We start from the raw sequence: 25,364 nt of genomic DNA, 5'->3' as shown, positions 1-25,364 counted from the left end.
TGATGGCAAGTACACAACCCACCCGTCTGTATTTTCTCTTCAAAGACTCAAAGTATAACTATTGATACCATCTTTTCAAAGATGCCTAACAGTAAAGATAGGGTCAACGAGAGAGCCTATCAGCCCTCACTGCTTAGTTACAAAAATAACCAATGACAGTGTCCATTTCATCCTGCTGCCCTGCCACTTGACACCCACTGGTTATTCCAATGTGAGCTAGCTAGCTGCGCTCTGTGTTGCGGCTCAGTTTGGCCACACCAACTTGTGCGTCTATTTTGGTATTTTCTGAGCTGGCTATCAGGACCTCAGCCACACCAGTGCATTTGGACATGGAGCTGAGGGCTTGACTCACTTTGGTGAGTTTTTTCTTTGTGTCTTTAACTTTAAGAGAAAGGCTTTGTTTTCATATGAAAAGACAACCGCTAACTAGAATTTATTCTCAGGAGGGGATTCTGCACTGGAGTCTACACTGAGGATTTTTGTTTGATACCACAGTCTAGATTGGGCTGTTACACTCAGCATGAAAGATCGATTACCAAGGTGAGGTAGCGGTGTGAGTATAAGGATGTTTACAAAGACATGGAAAATACTGAGGGCCAGCAGGCAGAATATAAGATAAAATAAGTTAGACTTGGGCTTAACATTAATGTCAAAAAAAGACCTACAGCACAAGGGCCCCAGGATTTTATTGCTATAAAATCATTACACATGCATAGTGTTGTATCATATACACCAATATTTACACATCTTTAAGGAAAACAGAAAATTATGTTCCAATGGTTGTGCCTATATACAGTACAGTTAACTGGGCTACTTCATACCTTGGGTATAAATACACAAGCAGATGCTGGGAAAGTACCGTAGTTGCTAACTGATCTCTGGTTATGGGAGCTGGTAGACTGCTGGTGGCCAAAGTCTCCTGGAAAGCCAAAACATTCTCCAAGTCAGGCTAAAGATACAGTAAAGTCACTGGGTTCTGACAAAATGTACCTGGTTTGTCAGCTTCTAACAGTAATAATTAGAAAAAAAAGGATTTGTCTTATTGGCTGTTGTAAACCTCTCTCCAAATCCTCCTTGACTGTGAATGTAAATGTAATGACGACTAACACTGCTTTCAAACTCTACACTTTTAATGCAGTTGAAAACAAAGGCCTCATTGAATCGCTGAATGTCTTAGTTTATATTTGTCTCAATCTCATCTGCTTATAAGGAGAGCCATGATTTTGCAGATAGTTGAAGAATTGAGTTATGTCCCAGTGGCTATGCTCCCAGGTCAGGACATATAAATGGGTTAATGAGCTATTCTAAGACCTCACCCAGATAGCTAAAGTAAGCTACAGTAGAGCAGCTGCTGCAGCGGCACTCTGTGACTGATGTCATGATTTACGTGTATTTTCTGAGCTCTATGGTGTAAACCTGCATGATATCAACATTGTTCTTTAGCTTTGAAGAGGATTTGTCTATACAAAAAACTATTAAATTTGAAAAATGTATGATTTCATTTGAAATGGACCAATGTAAAGCATGGGTCTTCGATTTGAAATGCACACATGAACAATAAAAATGTTCATCCTATATATGAATTAGTTCTCATAGGCACCAACAGTGTACTTAGTGCTCACACCTTAAGGCACCATACAGTGCTTAAAATAGCCTAGCGCATGGCATGAATTGTTTGTCTGCTGTCTGCACAGTGACAGCACGGCACATGTCTTGTACACAAAGATCATCGTTGCATTTAAAGAGTTCAAAACCTTTTATAATAATCATCAAATAACCTTTTGGGTGTTTTTGAACTGCACAAATTCTTGAATGATAACTACTTACAATGTGTGAGTGAGCATATTGGTTTAAAACCACAACATTTAAACACTGACAATGACTTCACTGTCTTGTTTTAAGGAAGTAACCACATTCCACTACTTCCTCAACCTGGGCTGGACAAAAACCAACGGAGCAGCAGTGTTGCAGAAGCTGTAGAGGAAGCAAGACAGGTGATGCACGAGACAGAAAGATAGTTGTTGACATCATGACCTGTGTGGAAAAGCGACACATGAACCATCGGGTGGGGAGCATGCTCCACCATCGCTTCCCCAACGGCTTCACTGACATGTTGATGGACGAGACCGATCGCGAGGTCAGCACTCTCACCGACCGGGCCTTCCGAAGTCTCTGCGTCGGTGATGATGCGGTCTTCAATGACGAGTTCTTGTATGGATACTCACCTTTCAACTGCCACAAACCTTTAGTGGGGGAGCCTCTTAAAAAGACTCATCATAAGGAATCTAAAAAGCAAGGGCAAAACAAAACAGACAAAAACTATGCCCAGCAACAACATAAGAATATATCCCACATATCGTCTTTCCTCAAGGCATTAAGTGCCACAGAGGAAAGCTGTGAGGGGATGTTAATCAAAAATGGAGGTATGCCAGACACTAACGTGGAATCATGGGATAAGTCTGCACTTCGCAGCATCCAAAGAGAGCTGTCGGATTTCTCCTCGGATTATCACACCAATCTCACAGAAGGACATCACAAGAACCATCACAGGCATCACACTGTTGACGGTTTCTTAAACAAAACAGGCAAAAATGCTGCCCTTCCCTCTGAAAAATTCTCAAAGAGCCAAAATGGGAAATCCACTGTCAAACTAAGGAAACTTAACATTAAAAACTTTTTCCTCCACAGTGAGTTCAGTCCTTTCCAATCATGGAGAGATTTCAAACAGTTCCCCTTTGGTCAAGAGGAAACCTCAATTCTTCCCTTAGATAAAATCCCTAAATGGTATGATTTGCCTTTTTACAAGGAGCTGACAGAGGCACACAGAAAAGAGACTCAACATACAGAGGAGGCGCAGTCATGCCAGAAAGCAGCCCCTCCTCTTACTGCTCCTAAACCCATCCCTCCTCCTCCCCCCCCAAAGGTTCTGCCAAAGCCTATAGCCACTATGGCTGATAAAAGGTGCTCATCAGATGGTGGAGATGGAAGTGCTGCCCCCTGGAGGCGCAACAGATCCAGGGCAAGAAGTGTGATTCCAGTCAATCAGCCATCAGTTAACAGTTCAAAAACGTTGGATGAAAGTCTTTGGTTGCTCAAAGAGGAAGCTAGATGTGTGGAGGTGAAAGCCATTGAGGAAGTCAACTCTTTGGCGTCCACTCCATTCAGCATCTGCCAGCTAATGACTCCCCTCATTCCCTCCAGACAACCGACAGAAACATCAGAAATCCTCCAAACTATCCTCTCGCCCACTGCCCTCGACCTCCCACAAAGACCACACTCTGAGGCCAAAATGACCCCTGAGCCTCCAGTCAAGCGGGACAGCTACAAATCCCTTGCTTCAAGCATCCTCTTTAACCTCAAAGACAACAGGAAAAGGGTGAAAAGCCGTTACAGCCCTCCAAAATTCAAAACATTACAAGTGCCTGAAGGTGGCACCCAATCTCCACAATCAGATCATTTGAAATCTCCCCAAGCTGGCTCTGAGGGTTATGCTTCTGGCTTAAGCACTCCTGCTATTTTAAAAGATGGGCATGCAGTCTGCAGTCCTGTTTTGGAATCTAACAGTACCCCAACTGTTGCTCTAACCAAGCATATTGACAGACCTCTTTCAGTTGATTATTTGTTATCAAATCTCTTGCAAACCAAAAGAGATGCTTCAGGTAGTCTTGGTGAGGAGAATCCCATCTCCCCCTTCACACCATTAAAAAAGACCAAGAATCCCAAGGCTAAAAAGCAAAACTACCCATCTCTGAATTTGTACAAAAAGGCCAGCCCTGATGACAGTGATATGAAATATCTTTTAGTCCCTCCAACTGAGGCAAATGAATTTTCACCACTCACGCTAAATAAAGACCTCTCACCAAAAGCACTGCCAACAAACAACGGGTTTTCACCAATTAAATTAAATGTCGACAAAGATTGTTCACCAATAATTTCCCCCCACGCACTTGAGAAAGTAACAAATGTATCAGTAGGGAAAAGAGCACCAAATGTAGCAGACAAAGCCAAACAACCTGTGAAAGACATTAAAGAAAAAGACTTTGGCTCCAAGGAAAAAGATACTTGTGGCCAACCCATGAGTACCATGGATGTGATCAGAGCAGCAAGGGAAGCAATTAGTGCAGCCAAAAATAAAGCTTTATCTGCAACTCAGTCAGATAGCATCAATAAGCTAATTTCAGACACAGAAGAAGTGAGGGAGAAAGAAATATTTAAGAAGGGTGCCTATTCAAAAGAATTATATCAAAGTAGAAATGAAGCAACCCTGGTCGAGAAAATAGGGAATGTCAAGAAAGAGCCCCCCCCAGTTCCAAAAAGAAATTTTGCTAAATCTGATATTCAACTCTCTCTTGACAAAAAGCAAAACCCTAATGACGACAAGCTCACTAATGGGGATTCAGAGGATGCAAAACTAAATGTATCACCAAATGAAAATGAATCTCTCCAGAAACAGGCTAAACTCAAATATTTATTCTCAGCCAGACAGAATAATTACATAAAACATCAGAGATATACAGTGATGGATGATGAACAAGGAGTGGAGTTTCAGGAAGGCGATCTGAATGTGAACACAGGAATGGATGTGGATAAGGAGATGATGCCAGTCAGAGAAATGAGAGATAGTGGGCATATAATTAATGATTTGCAAGCTTTGAAAGAGCTGGAGAGAGCAAGGCTTGGCGATCGTCTTCTGGAGAACACAAAGAACAAATTAGGTGTTCTTAACATAGATGAGGAGGCGAGGGCTAAGAATGATTTGATCTCAAGGGAGCTAAGGAACATTAAGAAGGGCATGTTGTCTATGAGAGGAAACACAACGGCTAAGAAAGAACTATTTGCACAGAAAGAGAAGGACCAGAGCAAGCAGGAGACTTTCACAAAGATAGATGCCAACGTCATAGTAAATAAAGCACTTATAAATGATAATTATGACAGAGCCAAAATGGCACTGGAAGAGATCATCTCAGACAGGCAGAAGAGAAAGAATAACTTCACAGAGCAGGACGCAAATCCAATATTTGATGAGAACACTGATGAAAGTTATGAAACAAGGGTAGAGCAACGTAAAAACGCCATGAAAGATTCTACGACAGAGGCCAAGGAGAAACAAAATGGCAGCACTCCTGCACTAAAAGAGAAAGAATTAAAAGAGAGGTTAAGTGATCTTAGAGACCACAATCACATGAGACAGATCCTGTCACAAACTGAACCTCGAATTGGTGAGACTCACAAATCAGGTATGATGGTCAGATCAGATGGTAGGTTAGCGTTACCTGGCATGGACAAAATTGATGATCCGAATTTTGAATCAGATGAGGTGAATTTAAGAAACATAGTGAGACAGATTTCTGAAGAGAGCGGAGAGAATAATATTAACCAAAATGATGGCAAAAAGGCAGACGTTCCTTCTGTCCCTCCTAGGAGCAAAAAGGGAGGCAGTAGAAAAGATGGAAGTGTTTTTAAGGATACAGGAAGTTTGAAAAATTCAGTAGAAGACAATATCTTTATCAAAGATGTTAAATGTGAAAATGATGAGGTACGCTTAAAAGAGATTAGGAGTATAGGCTCAGGAAAACAACAAGTGTATAGTGACTCCAGTCCACATGACACCAGTCCTGTGAAAGAGAGATGGGATGTGGTAAATAAATCTATTACAGGAACTGATGGAGTTATATGTGATTCTATTTTACCTTCAACATACCTACAATCTGAAAATAGATTGTGTTTATCACCAGAGTTTAAAGGAAATGAAAAAAAGGTTATTATCTTGCAAGATGATATGAGCCCCATAAGGGAAACCATATTTAACAATAGCAATGTCATGGCAAAGGAAACACCCAAGGTAAAGCGCAAGGCTCCTTTAAGACCAGATCATTTAAACACACCAGATTACAATGTAAATAAAAAATTTGTGGCAGGAGAGCCTAACAAAATAAATAGAGCTATTGAGGAAATACATGTGGATACAGAGGCTCTTTGTGAAACACACAGGGACATACTATCACCCTTACTATTGGTAAATGGTAAAAGTGTAAATCAGAGCCCACCTGACCAAGCCAGCTTGTCCTCAAAATCCTCCTACTTCTCCGTGGAGAGTACACTGAACAGAAATACTGAGACTGGGTCAAATGTTTACCACTCTTTGGAGAACTTGATTGGAGAGGAGGAGGAGGTTGATGAGGTGCCGCGAAATAGTTCAAGAAACACGAAACAGGACTCGGACAGGATGGAAGTTGAATATTATTCTTTAAGTGACCATGAAAGTGAGCCAGAGGTTAAGCGACAGATAAAATGTCCTCAAAAAGAGACAGAAGTACCATACAAGGACAGTAAAGAAAGGGATAACACCACCTCGGACAAAAGCGTGACTTATGAGGAAAATAATTCGACACCAATGTCACCTTCCAACACTTTCTCACTTAGTTTGGGGATCCCTGCCTTATTTAAAGTCAAAGACATCACTTTGAGTAATAAATTAATAAAGACTGTACAACCATGGTCACCAAGAGAGAGTCTGAGCGGTTCAGAGAGGGTAGAGGAGTTAGATCAAGTACAGGGAAATCCAGAGCTCCTTCCAGCCACTGAACCTGCCACTAGAGGTAGCACACCTATCCCAGCTGAAATCTTTAAGCCTAAAGCGATTTCATCGAAGAGTTCACCTCCTCTGCTGTTGTCTCCTTTGAATCTACAAAGTGAAAACCCAAAGAAACCACAAGCTGGAGGATTCCTTACTGTCCCACAGGAGGAAGATAGATTGTCTGGGGTGAGTCCATCATCTGAAGGTGTGGAGAGTTTAACAACCAGCACAGCCGACACCGCTGAAGAGATGGGAAAGACTGCTGAAGTGTCAAAGGTTCCCAGTGAACGGTCTGGGTCCACCTGCAGTGGTAATGAAAGCCAAACCGGGCTGCCTAAACCACCAGTTGTCTTACCCAAATCTGAAAAGGCTGTTCTCAAAGCCATAAAGCTGGCAAATAGAAGGATGAAGAAGGAAGAGGCCCAGAAGTCCTCCCACAGGTCGTCTCAAAGCGGCAGCAAACATAGGGTGGATAGACACAAGAGCGACAAACCTGAGCCCAAAAGCAGTAGCGGTCAAAGTAGCAAAAGCAGTGAGAGAAATCACAGGGAAAAGATGGAAGATGGTCGTCATCACAATGAAAGTCACCATGGCAAAACCAGTGATGACCAGAGTGAGCAAATACACTATGAAAGAAGAGGCCATAGAGGTGAAAACCAAACTCACGACAGAACATGTAAGACTCGGAGACAGAGCCATGATTCTGCGGTAAGCATTACCGAGAACAATGAAGCACCACCCAGCGTTGCAACAGAAAGGCAAGGCCGCAGAAGCAACAGACACATTCGTGAAAAGCCAGAGCAAAGACCCTACAGTAGTGATAGAGTCATCAGTAATGTACCTGTGTACAAAGCTCAGCTCAGCGAGAGACCCACGACGGACAGGCCAATCAACCGATCACAAAGCATTGATAGGTACTCGGGAGATCAAGTGGAGTGCAGGCCCAGCGTTGATAAGTCCGTAAACGAGAAGTTTGATCCAAGGACCCAGCGCATTGAAAAATCCATTGTGGACGGGCTTCAGCAGAGAGGCAGAGCCAGAGAAAAGGCAAGCACACACACCCTACTCAGAAGGAGTCACAGTATTGATTCGTACCCTAACCCTAACCCTCACCCTTCATCCCTCTCCCGACAGTCAAGCCACACCAGCCAGCTTTCTCGCCAGTCTAGCATTGAGCACACCATCGTTACGCAGTCCTTTCCTATGACCCAACGTAAGCTCCTCCAGGATCCAGACTCTGGGCAGTACTTCTTTGTAGACATGCCTGTACAAGTCAAGACGAAAACCTTTTTTGATCCTGAAACAAGAAGCTATGTGCAGCTGCCAGTTCAGCCGCCAGAAGGTGCTGTTCCTCAGGCATCCCCCTTGGAAGTTTTGACCCAACCTCTGGTTGTTTACCACAGCTTTGTACCGGTGCCTCTCTCTCCCATGGCTCAGAAGACTCCTATCCAAGCCCCTCATATGGAGCCAAGATTGAGGCAAATGCACTGTAAGGACGGACATCCGTATTTAGAGCCTGTCTATAGTCAACACGACCACATGTTAGGGGAGTTTCTAGGTACTGAGGAGGTGGACTGTCCAAGCTGATAGGCTATGAAGATTGAAAGGTAATACAATTGACTTATTTTGAACAGTGTGAAAGCGTTTCAGGGTGGTTTTCACTTCAAAGTTTGTTGCTTTACTTGCCTTAACTCATATGGGACAAAGAAGCTGCCCGGCTTTGCAAAGCTACTGTTTAAATGGTTTGGTCAGGAGAAAGGAGTTGGAATTGATTTGTGAATCAATGATAGTTGAATGCTTTTGTTTGAATGTGGGATAAATGATATGTGTAAGATACTGTGTAATTTTTGAGAAAGATAAGGGACATGGGCGATACATGTACATAATGTATGTAAGTGTAAACAGAGCGGGTAAGCTTGATTGTAAATGTGGACTATTTATTGTTAATGCTGAGTTTGTTGAATTCAACAAAAGTGGTATTGGGTTCTCCACTGCTTTTCAGTTAGTGTTTTTTTTTCTTTTCTATTACCTGCAAAGTTTGATGCGTGGAAATTTCTTCTTTCACCAGACAGTTTGCAATCACTTAAGTTATCGTTAGAGATACTTGAAAACAAACAGAACTCAGTCCAAATTGTCTTTCATTTGAATGCTACTGATTTTAACTGATCATGTCCACACAAAAACATATTGTGCATACTCAAGTTCAAATTACGGTTACACTTATTGATTGTGTTTGATACAAAATAATTTTCACTTTTAATGCCTAAAAGCTTGAACTGGTATTGTTTTTTAATATGCCGAGAACATGAAGGAGAATTGGTTTTGTAAGTTTGTTGAGTTGGCATTTCTCTAAACTAGAATAAAGCAGGGCTGTATTGTGTCTGTGATCCATTCCAATAAAACAAATTGTCGTTACAGACTTTCATTGTAAAGGGTGTCATTCATTTAATTTCCTCTAAAGCATATCACTTTTTAATATAAGTTGTAACTTTTATGATAAATGACTTCAATTTCATTTGATTACAAATTAAAGTGACATTAGTTTTTCAAAATGCTCTTAGCAAGCAATGAAACTCACATTTTCACAAATGCTCATTACAATATGGTAATTAACTCCTTGATTGAAAGTGGCCTTCAGTTAGTATTGAGTCTAGCAGCTACTTTGGACAAAAGCGGTAATGGTTTTCACCACACTTGCTGTATTACCCACCAGAGAGGGAGGGAGGGAGGAGGGGGGGGGGGGGGGGGGGGGGGGGGGGGGGGGGGGGGGGGGGGGGGGAAGAGAAAGAGAGAGAGACGTGGACACTGGAGCGGAGGACCGAAGGGCTGGAGGGGTAACCGGGACCGAGGAGGCGTCGGGGGACCGAGGAGCCAAGGCTGGAGAGGCGAGGGAAAATGCAGACACGAGGAGACACAGATGAGGAGTGAAGGCTGGCGGAGATGCTGGTACAAAAGCCGGGATGAAGAGGGAGCGCGAGGGAGAGGGTCCGGGGTCCGAAGCCAGCTGACCGGAGGGAAGGATGACTGAAAGGAAAACACAGGAGAGGTAAGTACATAGATGACACAAGGAAAAACTCTAAGGGAATCACTCAGCCGAAGTTTCACCCATGTAGCTGAAGCAACGATCAGGTGAAGAGTGAGAGCAGGGCCGGGGTTGAAATACTGTGGCTGATGAAGATGGCAGGCAGGTGTGCTTGGCGGGAGCAGGTGATGACAGGCAGGTGTGGAGGAGATGATTGCTGCTGGCAGACTGACGGCAGGTGTTGGTAATCAGCTGGCTTCGGACAGGCGAGGGGGAGGAAGAGGGAGAAACAAAACAAAACAAGACAGAAGAAAAATGCAGGGAAAGGAAGAAAAACAATACTCACGGCCAGCTGGACCCCAACCATGACAACCATAGTTTATGGCGTTAGCGTTACTGGGAGATCATATAGTTGCAATGAATATTTTGCTCAGACAAAAAAATATTCATTTACAATAAAATAATAACTTACAGATGAATCGCTGCTTTTCAAGTGTTGCTTATGCTAATTTAGCCTACTTTGGATGTATTGTGAGCTACACCGGGGAACGTTATCACTGTCACTGTGTCACAAGTCAAAGCATTAAGAGATTGTTGTAGCAACCAAAATAATAATAACCTAGAATTATGAAATAGGACGATTAACACAAGTACAGGGAGACAAGTGAAAAGAAAATAGTAGGCCAACATGAACATGGACTGATAATGAATAAAAAAATATGGGGCTAAATGGAAGGTGGACTTAATTTACAGTTACTGACGTAGGACCACATTGCACATTGTAAAATTATTTTATGAAGGAATTAGACAAATTACATTCCTTAGGGCTAGTGTTTTTTGTCATCTATTATTAATTTAGTCTCATTCTTGTGCCAACTGCCCTTGTAAGTTTTAGTCATATTTAGGCATTCACATATCTCTTTTTGTTAGTCAAGTTTTAGTCAACTAAAAGTCTTGTCATTTTAGTTTAGTTTTAGTCCAAAGAAAACTCAGTATATCTTAGTCCAGTTTTAATCAAAACAGTTTAGTCTTTTGAAAAAAAAAAAAAAAAGCATGGTTATTATTTCTGATAAACATTTCAGTCAACTAGTTATAGTGGCACATTCCAATTTTGTCAATATCATTGTACGTAAAATGCAACCAAATATAGAGCCTCTTCCTTAGTTCACCAGTAAATTCCTGTTAAACAACATTAACAACCACTGGATGGGAAAAGTTGTTTTTTTTTTACAATAACTTTGAATACAGCGCGTGTTGTTGCTACAGGCTGTCAGTGAAATGCAAAAAAACTTTTACACCATTTAGCTGTGAGCATTTTAACCGTGTTTAATCCAACCGCTAGCTAACAGTAGGCTAACATTACCTGCTGTCAAGTTGGGCGTGGCCTTACCTGCAGAGAGGTTTCTGGTGCCTCTAACGTCCATTCAAGACTATCAGAGAGCAGTGCAGACATTTAATTGGCACCAAAATCCTCGTTGCTATTCGGTCCACTAGATAACGGTCATTAACAGCACATTAGCACCAGGTCTTGGTACCCAACCCTAGTGACAGCTGAATATTCTATCTCATAGAGACGATTCTAGACAAAAATGAAGAGAGATTTTGTCTTAGTTTTTTTCAATGCAAAACATTTTAGTCTCCACAGTAATGCATGTTTATTTAGTCTTGGTCAGCGTTTTGGGACATTGGTGCAGTCTCGTCGTCGTCTCGTCTTAGTCATGGAAAAAATAGGTCGTTGACAAACATATTTAGTCTTGTCTCTTCTGACAAAATTAACTATACTTAGAGCCAATTCGGGGTGGATTGGATATCCTTTACATTCCCGTAATTGTCTCCATCTGATGAAAGTGACAGAGTGTGACTCACACCTATTGTCTTTCCCCTTTAGTTTTAAGATGTTCTTTGTCTAATTTTCTTCTTTTCTGTGATATCCCTGCCCCAGAATCAGCCATCACTACATCAGAAAACTGAAAAAGAACAAAAACCCACATGTTGTCCTCAGGTCAAATTGACTGGTTTTCCTATATCAACTTTCTTTTTAATTACCCATAATAACATGATTGATTCCACACAACACTCTTTGGAGAGTAAAAATCTCTACTTTCATTAATTTTGAGGTGTCTTATTCAATTTTATAGCATTTGGAGAAAAAAAAGTGTTTTTGAAATAGCATTGAGTAAAAGTTAACATGTTCCAGTCTGTGATTATTCATCAACATACTTTCCTTGAATTTTAGTCTAAGTAGTTCCTAATTTTTGCTTTTCTAACTCAAACATTTGGAATTATTTACTATAAATGAGGTTTATTGAGCTACATTCCCAAAAAACTGTAAAACTAAAGTTAATAAGTAGTGTTACGTAGTGTTGAAAATGTCAAAAAAAAATGACAAACATTGAAAAAAGTGTTGAAAAAAGGACAAAAACATAAAAAAAGTTTAAAACATTGATTAAAACCCTCAACAAAAATGATGAATTTTAATTTGAAGACAACACAAGGGTTAAAATACAATGAGGCCTACATAAAGCAATCTCCTGCTACCTTTATCTGGATGAATACACTAATGCAGGCTTTTCAGGTGTTACAGTGAAATCTGTGAACCACCACAATGTGTTACTGCAGAGCCGGTTTTCCTGCCGTAAATCATTTTGTGACTTTGGGGGAAATATCGAACCTGAGCAACGGCACTTATAAAAAGTACATATAAATAGCGTTCTTTTCACTGGCATTTAAGATCATTAAATAAAAAAGTTTCAGAAACACTAAAAAAGTTACATATAGTCAAGGACAAATTAATTCATGAGTGAAAAATTGCTCTACAAGTATGTTGCTAATTTGAAACCGGTTTAAAGTGGTTCTTTAATTGCCCTGGCTTAAGATTTGGTGTATTTTGTCAGTTTTTGCAAACTATAAACATAATCTGAACTAGTTAGTGCAGAATAACAGTAATGGAGTAGGTTTGTAGTCTTCCACCAGACGTTTATTCCGCCATCTGCTGGTGTAATGACAGAAGTGAATGAGAACGTTAACAACATTAGTGGTTTTGCTTTCATTTACCAATCCACCCAACTACATGAATAAGAACTAAGTTAAAAGTTACTGCAGAGTCTGTCTGGATGACCCTTAACATTTCCTCACTTACTCTTTTCAATTACAGGGGTCCCAAAGGGCCCAAAACCTATTCAGCATCCAGCTGCTTATTCTGCTCTGATATTGACATACTGTTTCTATATTAACCAAAAACCAAGTAACAACATCAAAGTGAGTGAAAAACATAATCCGAAAGAAGTAGTAGGACATACGGTCAGACAAAATTGCCTATTTGTGAAACCCACAGACAACGTGAAGGGTGAACAGAAGCATTGATTTCTAAAAAAAAAATGATAATGACAAAATATAGAGAGACGTTTCAGCCAGACAGCGACGAGATACAGGACTGGACAGATGATTGTATTAGTTAGTCACAGGTGGGTCAATTAATGAGACGCAGTAAATTTGTATTACTGGGAGAGAGAAGTGTGGTCTTGTTCTGAACCCAATGCTGCGTTCCAGACACAGTTTTTAGCCAACTTCAAGTCCCGACTTGGTTGAGTTCCAGGCAAAGTCACGACAAGCCCTTCTAGCTAGGGTTAACTAGCTTCTACTTAACATTGGTGCAGCTGTGGCTCAGTGGTAGAGCGGTTGCCTGTCAATCGGAAGGTTGGTGGTTCGAACCATGGCCCTGCAGTCCCACGTCGAAGTGTCCTTGGGCAAGATACTGAACCCCGAGTTGCCCCCGGTGCTGCACATCGGAGTGTGAATGTGTGTGAGTGTATATCTGATGAGCAGGTGGCACCTTGTTCAGCAGCCTTGGCCACAGTGTATGAATGGTGAATGTATGTAATGTGTATGATGTAAAAAGCGCTTTGAGTAGTCGTTAAGACTAGAAGAGTGCTATATAAATACAGCACAATTCCATTACATTGACGTTAGCTAGCGCTAGATGATCTGTACAGTATCAACAGGGGTTGCTGTCAACACCATTGTTGTTTATATGTGTAAAGACGTTAAAAACTGTAACTGGGAGTAAAACAACCTGGTACGAGTATAGGGTAGTAAGAAATGGGTTTGACTGTCGTTCCAGGGTTTCACGGGTAGAAGGTTGTGAAAACACGGGTTACGGGTTGACTGGAACGCAGCATTAGTTCTAATATCTCCATAAAGGTTCGCTGAGGATAGTTGTTTTATTTCTCAAAATAATACAATATTTAAACATAAGCACAAAAATACAGAGTTTTAATCAAGTCAAGCCAACCATCATCTTCCCATCCCTTATTGTCCCAGTGTTAAAGAGTGCAGGAGATGCACAGGCAGTCAGTGACAGCCGCAGCTTAATGCCACCATGTCATCGTACTGCTTCAAAACCACGTTCTCCTCATCGTCAAAGTATAACAAGCTGATGGACTGGAGTCTGTCAGGGACGCAGCATGGCGCTCCAACTTCATCACTGGAGAGCTTGAGCGCTGTCATGATGGAGCGCACCGTGGCGTGGTTGGTCGCTCTGAGGCTTTCCCCCAGCGGGAATGGGCAGGAGCCTTTGCAGTGGTAGGCGTTGTACCCGCGGGGAGAGATGATCCAGCCGGACCAGCCAATCTCCTCAAAGTCAACAAAGAGGGGAACCCGCTGGCATGACTGGGAGCGGCCGTGGGGGAGGAAGCCTGGAGACGCACGTCGTTTCCTGTTGCGGTGATCGTGGAGCTCGGGTGCTGCGGCAGCATATTGGGTTTGTCCTGTGGGAAGAGACAGGGGGTCACATTAGGTTAGAATAGCAACATATAGTAGGGTGACCAAATGTCCTCTTTTGCCCAGACATGTCGACTTTTTACGTACTGTCCGGGGCATCCTGGGGGGTTATAGTTTCATGAAAATGTCCAGTTTTCACTGTTTTTCATGGGAGAATTAAGAATGTACTTAAATTGACTGGTGCTTTGCACACAATACTACAGTACTTTGTTGCATGACGGAATTCCTAAGAGGCTGCCTTGTGGGTGGCTCTGCGACGAGCACATACAAGGAGCAGATCAGACAGGGAACACATACAGGGAGCAGATCAGACAGGGAGCACATACAGGGATCGAGATCAGGCAGGGATCACTACAGGGAGCAGATCAGACAGGGAGCACATACAGGGACAGATCAGACAGGGACACATACAGGAGCAGATCAGCCAGGGAGCATATACAGGGAGCAGATCAGACAGGGAGCACTACAGGTAGCAGATCAACGGAGCATCCAGGGCAGATCAGACAGGGAGCACATACAGGGAGCAGATCAGACAGGGAGCATATACAGGAGGCAGATCAGACAGGGAGCACACAAGGAGCAGATCAGACAGGTAACACATACAGGGAGCAGATCAGACAGGGAGCACATACAGGGAGCAGATCAGGCAAAATGTAAGTGCAGCTTCACAGTTGAATTGCAAAAAAAACCACTTTCCACGTACTGTCCCGGTCGGGACAAGTGGGAGGCGGAGTGCACCGTATGCAAAGCTAGCACATATGTTTCAGTGTCTAATAAAGCTGAACGCTCACATGGACACCAAAATACCTTATCTTATTACATTGAAAAGGTTTTAAGAGATATTTGGTTGAAGCTAGATTTAGAAGCTGACACAGAATAGGTCACATTTAGAACATTATTTCATATTTATTTATTTAGTTATTTATTTGAAAATAACTATTATTTTGCTACAGGTTGTTACATATTTTATTTTATTACATAAGTTAATTTCATACCATTGAAGCATGTTCTGTAACCTCTGAGAAGCCTGTCTGAATTTGTGTTTCGAGGCCGGGCCGAGTGTCCTCTTTTTTGGAAACCAAAATATGGTAACCCTAACATATATGCTAGGAAAAGTACATCATTTTTGGCATTGGTATTAGTCATAGCACAGACAGATGAATTTGCTGAATTCAAACGAAATGTGAACTTTTTAAATTAAGAATCCCTTTACTTTTAGTTTCCCTATTTAGAGACTGTCCTCCTGCGAAAAATGCTCCCATTTGTGATTTGTTCAAGCAGCGGTTAGGACCTACATGTATCCTAAATGCACCCTAGTGACCGTAGTAGTTACAACAGGAGGAAAGCAGGAAGTAAGGTGACAAACAAACAGGACTTTCACCCAGGAGAACGGGGCTCGACTCCCGTCTGATTTGAACCCAAACTGCAATCTTTTTCAAAACTTAACTCAATAAACTGCGATCATTTCACAATGTTAAAGATGTGTTTGAAAACTGCAACCCTTATGTTCTAAACCTAGACCGACGTTCTCTGGTTTAGATATGAGGACACACTATGATGTAGCACATACTACACTGTAATGTAGCATGAGCTAAAGCTTGAAAGCCACAGATGTTTAGTTACTGTGGCTGTGTACTGAGTTCATTCACAGCAGCAGACTCGAATTCATTGATTCAGAATAACATTTGTGTTGTTGCTGCTTTAGCTAACGGGCGCTAACTGGCTAAATTTTGCATAGAGAGTTAAAGAAGTGGACCAACAGATCCTGTTGTTCTGGACGGAGACCAGTGAAGGGTATTAGAAGCATTTTTCCAGTGATAGCTGACCGTCACTGAGTAGCCTCCAGCTGAGCTTGACAACGTAGATGTGATGTGAGCAACCTGTCTTAAAGTTGTAAGTCTTCTGGTAGCTGGGCAAGAGAATTCTCAATCATTCCCAATCAGCAGAGACGAAGAGCCACGGAGAGGTACAGTATATGTTAGGAGATAACATAGGCACATGCTAATGCTAACTAACATGCTAAACAGCTAATGGAAGTCCAAACTGTCTGCGAGCTTCTCTTGTACTACATGGTGATTCCTCTACTGGGCGACAGTAAGTTGCGTGGTTATGACACATCATTAGCCTATTTTTACAAAAACATCTGCTACGAAGCCATAACGTGATATAAAAGGTAATGTCTTTTTTTACACTGTTGTCTTTTATTTAAATAAACAATGGACAAATAGAGTCTTTAAAAGCTACAGATGTAAAATTATTCACTGTCAAATTGGCGCCTAAATGAATGGCATTAAATGGGATGCTAACAGCAGGTGAGCATCAAAATAGCGCCATAGGAGCTTAGAATAGAGAGGAGAGGCTTACCACCTTGAAATTTGGTAGCAGCTGTTGAGCCCGCTAGCTTAATAGAGGCAAGGGGACAACTGATTGGCTGAAAGGTGAGAGGGCGGTGACAGGACTTGTGAAAAGTGACATTATGAAATAAAAGTTGACATGACGTGTGTTGACAACACGTCATAATGAAATAAAAATACTATACACTGAAACTCAAATATTATAAAACTGGATGAGTAAGTTAGTACTAATTATTTATATATACCCAAATAGAATCTGCAGATTTTTACCATTTTCAGCGATGATCCAATATGAAAATCTGCGGAATTTAGTGACTGATTTTCTGCTTGGAGAGGAAATATATTAACATTCACAGTTTTATTTTTATTTGTTTTTTAATTTGTACAAAATCTGTGGGTCATTCTGCCAAAGTCTGTAACCACAGATTCCGTGCGGCGCTGCTTACATCTTAGTTTTTTCACAAATTAATTTCACAATGTCTTTTCTATTCAATAAATATTGATCATTTTTGGGTTCCATACACAATGGAGTTTGCTATTGAAATGCAAAGAACATTGATCTCTGAAGCCCTTGCTCAATATCTTTCAAACTATGTGACCATCACCTTACCCAAGTAGGACTGGTTCGATGCTCCTGTCCTCCCGTCATCTGAGAATATGACCAGGTAGGCGTTGGTGTCTGTCAGCTCTCCATGCCGCTTAGATGACGACACCACTGACTCCATCCAGTTTCCAGAAGGAAATGTGGTCACCACAAGGATGCCGTTATTCTCCTGGCTGTTGCGGATCCACTTTGACACCTGACATTCAGAACAAGAATGAGCCGGTAGAACACATTAGTTGAGAAATACTTTAGACACTTGTCGTTATAAACATCTAGTTAGTGTGAAAAATAATGTATCACTCCAACTAAACACACATCTAAGCACATGTTGCATAAAGTCATGGAAATTACAAGAAAAAACTGTAACTAATATCGATAAAAAAAGAGTATTATAATTAGACCAAAAAAAAAAACATCTTACAATAACACAACAAATTAAAAAAAAAAATAGGGATGGCGTTACCGTTTGAGTAACATTGAAGACTTCCCATCCCTGTGTGTAAAGAGGCACCAGTCTGGAGGTGATGAGGTTTCCTCTCCATGGCTTCACTCGGCTGTCCAGCACCTCATACAGATCAACCTAAGTGGTCCCAACACAAAGCTGTTAGTCCACGAAACGGTGAACAAGGCCATTTTTACATCAAAACTTAGAAACCTCAGTTAGAGGCCTACATCTACTAAATGTCAGCAGACACCAAAGTAAGATGACTGCAGGGTTCTCACTACTGTTATAAGACTTAGGCACAGCACCCAACCTGTTTTGGGCCGCACCTAAGCCGAATAAATGTAAAATCAATGTGAGCATCAAAAATAACTAACTTTCATTTAGATCTAATGATTAAAGTTGGTACCCAGTGGACTTCTTTAGCAAGTTTAGTCTTTTGAGTGTTATTTATTTGTTATCTCTTCTAGCATTTCCAACATTTTAAACACAGATATGATAATAATAATGGTCTAAAATGATGAGTACACTGTAACAAATTTAACGTAAAATTTACAGTAATTTACTGGCAACAATTGGCCAGCAAGTTACTGTAAATTCTTTTTACAGTAAAGGTACCGTACTTCCACTTACAGTATTTTATGTACTCATTGTAAAATAAAAAACAATTAAACACAACATAAGATAAAAAAGTAAAAATACAGTAGTTTACTATTTACAGTACAATAGTGGTACTATAGTACAATATAATAATAGTACTATATTGAGATTTTTTTTACAGTAATGCTTTGACTACTGTGATTTCAACTATAATACTTAGACTACCGTGATTTTGTCATGTTGAAAAGGTTGTAATGTAAACTCTAAAGGATTCTACTGTAAAAATCATGTGCAGTAGTGTTACTGTGAAATCTAAAGTAGATAACTGTAGATTTCACAGCCATTATTTACAGTGTAATTGCATATTTTGCTTTAGTAAAAAAAAGTACAATTTTCTTGAGGAAGGGACCTTAAATCCCTCACCAAATACGTGCAGCTAAGTCTTCCATAGAAATACACTGGGATGTTCTTATTTGTTAGTGTTAGATTATTCAGCAAAATAATGCTCAGATTAATAATAATATCTGTCATTAACTCTCTGTTTACCTTGCTGTACTCGAATATAAAATACATACATGAGAACAGATTAAATAATGTCAACCAAAAACGCATTTTACCTTATAGAAATGGGGCCCATATGACTTTCCAAGGTAAAACTTCTGTTTCTTTCTAAACCAACGGAACTCCGCTTTGATCATTCTCTCCTCTCGGCCAAAAGACGACAAGTTAAAGAAGTGAAACCTCTCTCCAGCGTGACCTGTAAGTGGAACCATATCAAACACAATTTTAGTTAACCATTAAATATAATCCAACGATAAAGTCAGGTAACAAAGCATTTCAAATAAGCGGTTTAACTGGGACACAAGCCGTGCGTAAATCGTGCGTAACTGTACGTTTGGATTACAAAGACGCACTCTAAACCATAGCAGTTAATGCTGCTTTTTATCTTAGATTGTTAGATCTCCAAAATCCATTCTCACAAAACAATCGTAGTTCGTGCGTACATGTCACTTTTTTCTTACCTTTATCCTCGAAACTCCGCACAATGTTTCCTTCCAGAATCTCCTTCTGGCTTTTCAGGGACCCGTCGGCCACTGCCACCGCGTTAAAAAGATCCAACATAAACTGAGGCGCCTTCTTGTGGGGACCTGAAGGTAAATCCTTGAGATGGAGCAACGGGTCCAGCTTTTCGGTCGCAGTGTTGGTTGCATCCAAAGCGTCCCGTCGTCCTACCGCCCTCCTGTCCTGCGGGATAACAAGCAGCGTGACGCACCTCAGCTGCAGAGCGAGGGCGAGGCAGAAGCGCAGCGCTCCCGGTGTCATTTTTAGTGCGAGTGGACTGAGCTCTACACCTGAGGGACGGCGGGTGATAAGAGCGACCCCCTGCCTTTGATGACAGGCTGTCCCCCCCTGTGTTCAGCTAACACCGGCGAATGATTGGACCGTGATTGATGATGGCGGAAAAAAAACACAGACAAAGGAAAGGTGAAAATGACCCGAGAGTCAGCTATAAAGATAAAGCAATAATGACAAACGACTAAGTCCCCTTAGTGTGTATAGCCTATGTCCAGGTTACAGTATGCCAAGGGCCATTTGTCTTACGAACTTTTATCAGACATGTTTGCAAAGATTTGGCACGGGTTTCTAAGCCATGAATGCAGGTTGTTAACGGATCATTTTACAAAAGTGATTAAGGAGCAATCACATGATTCACCATGGAAACTTCTAGTCTATAAAATAGTGTCAAAATAATGCATGAACTCATAAAAACCTACAAAATGAAATAAGTAATTATGAAAAAAGAAAATAGACCAATAACAAGTCGTATAAATAGCCTACGTGGCAATAATAGGTTTACACAAATGCATTTAATATCAAATATGAAGGATTAAACCGTGTTTTGGAGAGGTAACATGCGTTCTGTTACACTGCTGCATTACAGTTGTTTTATAACAGCCGGGACCAATGATCGGGCCTACCAAATAAAGTTATACCCCATTATAATGCTCCACATCATGTGTTTCTCGGCCCAGTTGTCCGTTATCAGTATGAGGCCAGTTGCCGAAAGAGCAAACGAACAGAAGTGCCGTGACGCAAATGAAGCGCGTTTTCAAAAGCTGCTTGTTAATGCGCACATTTCCACAAAACGCAGCCGGTCATTGTGTCCCCCCCACCCCTCCCCTTCTCTACTCAGTCAGTTTGGACAGTGACTCAGAGCACGACGTCTTTATTCCCTCCGTTAAGATGGATCCGAGATAATTTGCAATCATTCAGGTCGAACAAAAGGGATCAAATTCCCAAGATCATCCCGCTGATCAATACCCCCCCCCCCCCCCCCCCCCCCCACACACACACACACACACACACAACCACTATTAATCAAATTCATGACGATGACAGGAATGATGATCCCCTCATTTAGGGGCCATTACTCACGTTTAAAGGCCCCGAAGTGAATCTGATCTCATTTGTATCGCTTGTCAGATAATCCGCAGGATAGATTCTAGCCATAAACACTGCAAACAACAAGCTATGATCTCAAATGATTGGATTTGGTAAAAAACTAAGAAACCGCATTTCATGCTGTACAATGTCATGTTTATTGTTATAAAGTAATTATAAAAAGTTCTAAGATGTGATTATTTAAATGTAAGTATACATGTTGGGTTTGGGGTACCTTTTAAACTAGGAAATTAGATGCTGGGGAAGCCATTACTTACCCTTTCAAAGCCTTTTCCCCTGCTCAACTAATGACATGCCCCTAAGGAATTTAGTACATCTCTGAAATTACAAGGTCTGTTTGAATGATCTTGGAAACCCACTGAACTTGTGATATTGATGTAGAGGTGTATGCATCAGTGTATATTTTACTGGGTCAGAGTAAATGAAGATGGAACACAGCATAAATGATAGATTTAATTTCCGCCTCACAAAACTATGCATTTTTTGTGTGATTATCCCTTTGGAATGATGCAGCCTAAAACCACTAGAGACCCACAGCACATTTGGATATTACCTGGGAAAATATTGTATGCTTATAAAGTGAAGCAGAGCATGTTACCTGTAGGATTTCATTCTGTTTAACCCTTGTGTTGTCTTCCCATCAACCATGCAACTTTAGTTTTTCTGGGTCTAAATTTAAAATATGAACCATATCGTCGTCTTTTCACAACTTTTTTCTCACTTTTTTCATTTTTTTTCTCACTTTTTAAAATGTTTTTATCCATGTTTCTGCGGTTTTGACAGGAGGGCTAAATCCAAATTCTAGCTTTGTTTTTCAGACAAAAACAAACAAACAGGTGCATTATATGCATTTCCCAATTCAAAGAAAACCATACAAAGGAAATTAAGTTTGACTCCAACTTGAGCAGATTAATTTACAATAAAACACGTGAATAAAACCTGGTAAATTACCTGGTAATAATCAACAGTTACGGCTGGGAAGAGCAGCAGAGCTGAATGAATATTGGCCTTGTGTCTTCCTCTGATGTATGTGATTGTGTTCCTTCCTCTGTACATGTGAACTGTACGTGTATTTGTTTGTGTCTGACGTCTTGCACGTGGACGTATACGAGACATCTGGTGGGCGTGGGGTGTCCTCAAATGTTTACACTGACCATGTGCTGATCACAGATAGACTTAAAGGGAAGCCCTCTGACGTAGATTCACCTAACAGCTAAGGACAGAAGCTGGTGTCCTGTACATGTGACTGAATGTGCAGATATACTGTACAAGTACCCTGTACAATGGAGCTAGGAGCCATAGACAGGTTAATATGTTTATATATACAGTACCATTTTATTTTCAACTCAAAGGAATAGTTTGAAGTTTAAGGAAATATGCTTATTCACTTTTTAAGATGTGAAAATGGACACCATGCGACAGTTAAATGAAAAAGCAACTGCCAGGAGACAGTTGGCTTAGCATTAAAGTTGCAGTAGGTAAACCTTATAAAATATTTTGATATATCATACATCATATATATCATATAATTTTTGCTGAAACTGACCCTATGTTCCAGTAGCTATACATGAAGCAGGCAATAAAAAAATAAAATAAATCCGGCTCCTCTGGCTGTACACAGCCTGTAGTACGACTTGCAAGAATCCACCGCTTCTTGTTCAGATGCACCAATCAGGGCTTGAGGGGAGGGATTTAGGAGACCGCTTTGGGCTTTAGCGGAAAACGGGGAGGGACTGAGAAGTTGTTGATGTTCAAATTTTTGGGCTAATCCCTGGATCTTCGCAATTCTACCGATGGCTCCTTTAAGACTGGTTGCAGGGGAAACAGCTAGCCTTGCCCTGACCCAAGATGAAAAAAAGGAAAGCTGACAGGGGTTGTTTTCTGAAAATGAAGGAGTACTTCTGTTGGTAACCTGGCAACCAATGGATACATAATAAGAACAGGATACTATGTTTGAGTCACGTGGGAGTTGCTCAGTAGCACATGAAGCCATCATGAAGCCAGAAATTACCCAGATGTTCGGAACAGCTTCCGCACTGTGCGGCACATAGAGCAGCGCACTGACTGGTCCCTTCCGCTAGCCAAGCCGGAACTACTTCTGGTTTGGCGCTCTGTTAACTTGAACGGGGATTAAATTATTTTAATTTTGTGGCTCTTCAAGACTTAACAAATGTTATCAGACCTAACGCAAATTCTGATAGTGAAAGGAGTCAGTTTGTGGGGCCCTCATGCGTTTGCGTGACAGACACAGAATATGTAATTCCACCGTTTAGCTTTCATGTTAAATTGGCTTTAAAGCCCGGCCTACTTCCTGGAGGACTGGGGCAAACTCTGGGTGAGGGCGAGACTCCAGGAAGTCACATCCAGTAAAAAAACACAACTTTGTTTTTTGCACAGAGGAAAAAAACAGAATATAACTTATAATTATCCATCCATCTATCCATCCATCCATCCGCTTATCGCAGCAGCCCAAGCAGGGGACCCCAAACTTCCCTTTCCCGAGCCACATCAACCAGCTCCGACTGGGGGATCCCGGGGCGTTCCCAGGCCAGGTTGGAGATAAAATCTCTCCACCTAGTCCTGGGTCTTCCCCGAGACCTCCTCCCAGCTGGACGTGCCTGGAACACCTCCTTAGGGAGGCCCCCAGGAGCCATCTTTACCAGATGCCCGAACCACCTCAACTGGCTCCTTTTGACGCAAAGGAGCAGCGGTTCTACTCTAAGCTCCTCTCGGATGACTGAGCTTCTCACCCTTTCTCTAAGGGAGACGCCAGCCACCATCTTGAGGAAACCCATTTTGGTTGCTTGTACCCTGGATCTTGTTCTCGACACAATAAAGGAAAGGGAAAAAGCCAAAAAGCATAATATGAGCACTTTAACACGCTCATGTGGGAGACAGGAGAAGAAGCTTTGGCTGTCTGGGAAATGTCGGCCAAATCGTCAATAATAACATTTTATTTACTACATTTTAATTATTACATATTTTTATTCTCTTAAAAATCTAAAAGAAAACACACAGCAGTGTGCAAATTCTGCAATTAAATGCTAACCAACACAGCTGGGATCACCGGCACTAAGTAAGGATCTCGACACCTGGTCACGACCCAGGTGTCATGACCATAGGTGAGGGTAGAAATGAACACTGACTGGTAGATTGAGAGCTTTGCCTTCGGGCTCAGCTCTCTTTTTGTCACAATGGTGCATAACGTTTAATTAGTGTGCTTTAATGTTCTGGAAGGTAAAGGTTGTTTAGCTTTGGGAAATGCCAGGCTAGTCGTTTTGTCCTGCTTCAAGTCTTTTTGCTAAGCCTCAACAGCTACGTCTTCATAATGACCCGGTTACTAGAGATAATCCACAGACGTGGTTTTGAGCAGTTTAATTTCAAAACATTTTCATTTCTAACAAAGCAACAGACTTTTTACTCTGTACGACTGTATACTCATGCATAGAAGGCTTATGAGACATTGTTTTGGAATTGTTCAAATGTAATTTTTGTCGCTTTGACCAATACAAGTTGAGTGCCATCTAGATTCAATTATATTGGAGAAATGGTAGGCAACTTTACTGACGATATCTCCACTGGACAACTCACACCAAAGCAATCTAGATTGATAAATATCACTACAGGTAAGAAGTAAAATATACATTTTTGGCTTGGAGGTGAACTGTCCCTTTAAGTCCAATTTGTCTTACTGTAAACTCATCAATACCATCATATTTTCTCGACCACTCAACAAAAGTACATTCTAATATTTTAAATCCACTTGTTATAAGTCATTGTATGAGGATAATATTCCTTGTTGAATTTGAGGTTAGTGTCCCCATGGATACCTGGCTTGGCATGTAACAGGATGTAGTGTAACTGTATGGTTAAATTAGCCTAAAGCCTTTTTTACAGCAGATATTCATATTTGTATTATTAGTCATTTATTGTTTTAATTTATCACAGTTTTCCAGTGAGCGAGCATGCACAATATGAGGACAGTGAAGCAGCTATGTGTAATTAAGCCATCATTTATTTTACTATTTACACCTGTGCTTTTCCTACTGTGACATGTCAACACATCTTTCATGAATAATCTCTCCGTCTTCCACACTGACAGAACCCTTACTTACCTTTACACCCTCATCTCAGCATCACTGTGTCAGTGCTTTAGCAGACTCAAGACAAATATATGACTGTTTTCTGCTATCTGTTTTTTATTAATTGTACTTCACTTACTCCGTTTTGACTTGCTGCTGGGTGGATGCACTGTTCTCAAGTGAACAGCAGGTGGGGGTGTTGACTTAGGCATGGTGAGCTGGAGCCTCAGTTTCATTGGTGGTTATGTGCATGATCATACTGTATTTCAGTTCATGGTTTAACCCTTGGGTTGTCCTCTGTCTAAATGACCCGTTTCAAAGTGTTTTGTATCAGAAGTATGGATTTCTTTCACCCAAATTGCCCAAAAATAACATGGATGACTCCATTCAACATTCTTCAGGTAAATTAGTGGTTACTTTCATTGAATTTTTTGGGTGTTT

At 41.1% G+C, this 25,364-nt stretch overlaps 2 protein-coding genes across 5 annotated transcripts; one reads left to right on the top strand and one right to left on the bottom strand.

The window, feature by feature from the left end:
• The first annotated feature begins 226 nt into the window (after window positions 1-226).
• LOC116685678 (cardiac-enriched FHL2-interacting protein) lies at window positions 227-8,978 on the top strand. Of its 4 annotated transcripts, XM_032510609.1 has the most exons (4): window positions 228-356; window positions 444-540; window positions 1,903-3,059; window positions 5,565-8,978. In XM_032510609.1, exons 3-4 carry the CDS (start codon window positions 2,030-2,032, stop codon window positions 8,162-8,164), a joined length of 3,630 nt encoding a protein of 1,209 aa, XP_032366500.1. In that variant the 5' UTR covers window positions 228-356; window positions 444-540; window positions 1,903-2,029; the 3' UTR covers window positions 8,165-8,978. The 4 variants fall into 4 exon arrangements, with proteins under 4 accessions (XP_032366497.1, XP_032366500.1, XP_032366498.1 ...); XM_032510606.1 differs by having other exon boundaries at window positions 227-356; window positions 1,903-8,978; XM_032510607.1 differs by having other exon boundaries at window positions 233-356; window positions 447-540; window positions 1,903-8,978.
• A 4,825-nt stretch (window positions 8,979-13,803) lies between these two features.
• On the bottom strand, window positions 13,804-19,738 carry LOC116685679 (bone morphogenetic protein 2). The gene is made up of 5 exons (XM_032510611.1): window positions 19,401-19,738; window positions 18,996-19,135; window positions 17,800-17,916; window positions 17,343-17,532; window positions 13,804-14,365 (listed from the first exon to the last, which is right to left on the bottom strand). The coding sequence occupies exons 1-5, from the start codon at window positions 19,699-19,701 to the stop codon at window positions 13,950-13,952; spliced, it is 1,164 nt and encodes a 387-aa protein (XP_032366502.1). The 5' UTR covers window positions 19,702-19,738; the 3' UTR covers window positions 13,804-13,949.
• Between the last annotated feature and the right edge of the window lie 5,626 nt (window positions 19,739-25,364).

The sequence above is a fragment of the Etheostoma spectabile genome, unplaced genomic scaffold (assembly GCF_008692095.1).
Source record: "Etheostoma spectabile isolate EspeVRDwgs_2016 unplaced genomic scaffold, UIUC_Espe_1.0 scaffold119, whole genome shotgun sequence".
Taxonomy (NCBI): domain Eukaryota; kingdom Metazoa; phylum Chordata; class Actinopteri; order Perciformes; family Percidae; genus Etheostoma; species Etheostoma spectabile.
This window is presented reverse-complemented; position numbering and strand designations above follow the sequence as displayed.